Source organism: Belonocnema kinseyi, chromosome 3 (genome assembly GCF_010883055.1).
Source record: "Belonocnema kinseyi isolate 2016_QV_RU_SX_M_011 chromosome 3, B_treatae_v1, whole genome shotgun sequence".
In the NCBI taxonomy this organism is placed as follows: domain Eukaryota; kingdom Metazoa; phylum Arthropoda; class Insecta; order Hymenoptera; family Cynipidae; genus Belonocnema; species Belonocnema kinseyi.
Genome location: NC_046659.1, coordinates 142,975,891 through 142,978,261, shown reverse-complemented (window position 1 = coordinate 142,978,261; position 2,371 = coordinate 142,975,891). Strand labels below are relative to the sequence as shown.

Below are 2,371 nucleotides of genomic sequence, written 5' to 3'. Positions count from 1 at the left end.
AATTTAGAGTTACAAGCCGTAAATCTGATTCATTTCAAAATCAGTCCTCGAAAATTATACAATATTAAATATTTGCAAATAAAGCTTTGAATTTGGAATTACAAAAAGATAATAAACATGATTAATAATTGTGGTGTGGGTCGAAATAACAAAAGTAGGAAAATCTAAATTTAAGATATGTTGATATACTCCAATAAGTCCCATAAGTTGAGAACCATTAGGAAAGCGATTTGTCACAACAAATTCCCCGCTTGTGTTTACTTAATAAACCCGAGCCGGGAAATCCTTCCTGGTTAATTGCTTCCAAATGGTGTTTCACGAGCTCACTTCCCATAAGTCATAGCACTCGGAAAGAGAAGAAAGAGAGTTATAAAAACACACCTGGCGCAGCTGATGACCGGAAAATGTTTTCATCACGCGTCAGCCCTCTCTCTCTTTCTCTCTTTCTCTCTCTCTCTCTCTTTCTCTCTCTTCTCGTCCGAAAGAAAGCGGCCAGCGAAGGCCAACCTAAGGATTGTACATATATATTTTTTTCTTTTGATATTTTTATATAAATTAATTTTTCTCTTATTATATATTTTTTTTAATACGAACATTCTATTTGTATATTTTTCTCGTAATACTTTTATTTCTCTCTCATATTGTTATTCCTAAATTTCATTTTAAATCCATGAACATCATTTCTTTCTTCGACATTTTTCTTCAAAGTTTTTTAATTTTAGTTCTAATTTTTCTATGGTATATTTTTCGCCGATGTATTTTGTAATTTCCAATGTAATTTTTATTGCGCGTTTGAAAGTTTCAAGTCGGCGCGCGAAAAATTTCGACGAAATAATGAGACACGTGAGGCGGCAGCTTCACCCCTCCAACCGCAACTCTATTAGTCGAGAACCCCGAACCAATCCGCTGGCCGGCGTCCGCTCCCCTTCTCCACTCAGGCTCTTGCGCGACGAGCACAAGAACCGGTGTCCCTGACACTCGTGACACACTCTTGTTCCGACGATCGATTGGGTAAACTCAGTCCCTTCCTTCTTCGTCCCCTTTTACCATACCATTCGCCACCGCCCAACCTCTGTCCTCCAACCAGTCTCTTAGAATCTCCCCCTCCTTATTTATTATCTTATCTCGCATTAAAATCCCCCCAGTACAACCATACCCTCATCTCTCTCTCTCTCCATGAACTTCTTCTAATCCATCCCTAGCCCCTGTTATAATTCCCCCACTAGCCCTTCCTTTCCTCTTTAGTTTAACGGCCTTCTGTAACCTCCACCTATACCCCTTTGACAACTTTCACTCTACTCTATCATTATTATATGAGGGAAAGTGACCTTTGTCACTCTCCCTTCACTCCTCTCCTTCCTAGCTCTGTCATGCAGCATTCTCTGCACATTTCTTTCCTTCCTCGTCAAATCTTGATCGATGAAAATCTTCTTGTCCTTAATTATATTTTTGTTACGCATTGCCCCCAATTTTTCTTCCCAGATCTCCAATTTCACCACCAGAACTTCATTCTCCTTTCTTCTCTCCATCCTAACTTTCGCTACTTCGCCTTTAGTTTAGCGTAAGCTCTGTAGCAGCGCTTTCACTCCCCCCCCCTTTCTTCCCTACTCTATAGCTTCAATCATATTATTACCATATTATTTCTCCTATCTACCTTCTCTCTTCTTCTCGTCCTCTACTCCATCGTCCTTATCATTTCCCTATCCGCTCTCTCCTCCTTTTCATTCGTACGCTCTGCCACTTTCTCTTCTATCTTAATCTTTACCTTCTCCCAAATACCTTTATTCTTGCCCTCTCTCCTGTCAACAACTTTCATTCCCGACCTGTCCTCCTTTTTTTCCACCTTTTTTTCCACCCTTTCCTTCCACACCCTAAAATCTTCTTCCATCTCTATTATTTCATCCTCTTTTTTCTTCCTTAACAATGTCAACTCCCTCTGCAATCTGGCTGCTTTCCCCCTCAACTCTTTTACTTCCTTTTCCCATCTCTCATCCCTTATCCTCAGGTCCTCCCACATACTTTCCATCTGCTCCATAGCCCCTCTTACTTCCTCTCTCAACCCTCTGATCGCGCCTACCAGTACCCTAAGAGCCTCCTTTGCCGTCTTCCCCTTCATTTTTAGGGGGGAGGGGTGACCTAGTGTTCGTACGCTTTATTTAAAGGGACTCTCTAGTGCGCTTTTCTCCGGACTCTTTTTGCTTTCTCTTTTCCTCATGAAGAGATCATCCCCCTCGCTGACACTGGACGCTCTATCCCTTACCTTATCGCTTCCTTCGCTCCGATTCTCTCCCCCCCTTCCCCCTAACGTGCGACTCGACACTGTGCCACGTACAGCTGGCTGTCGTGTTCTTCTTTAAGGTTATCTAATTCT

The 2,371-nt window shown here is 41.8% G+C and overlaps 1 protein-coding gene across 1 annotated transcript; it reads right to left on the bottom strand.

The window, feature by feature from the left end:
* Positions 1–1,675: 1,675 nt before the first annotated feature.
* LOC117170048 lies at positions 1,676–2,116 on the bottom strand. The gene has a single exon (XM_033356567.1). The coding sequence runs from the start codon at positions 2,114–2,116 to the stop codon at positions 1,676–1,678; it is 441 nt and encodes a 146-aa protein (XP_033212458.1).
* Between the last annotated feature and the right edge of the window lie 255 nt (positions 2,117–2,371).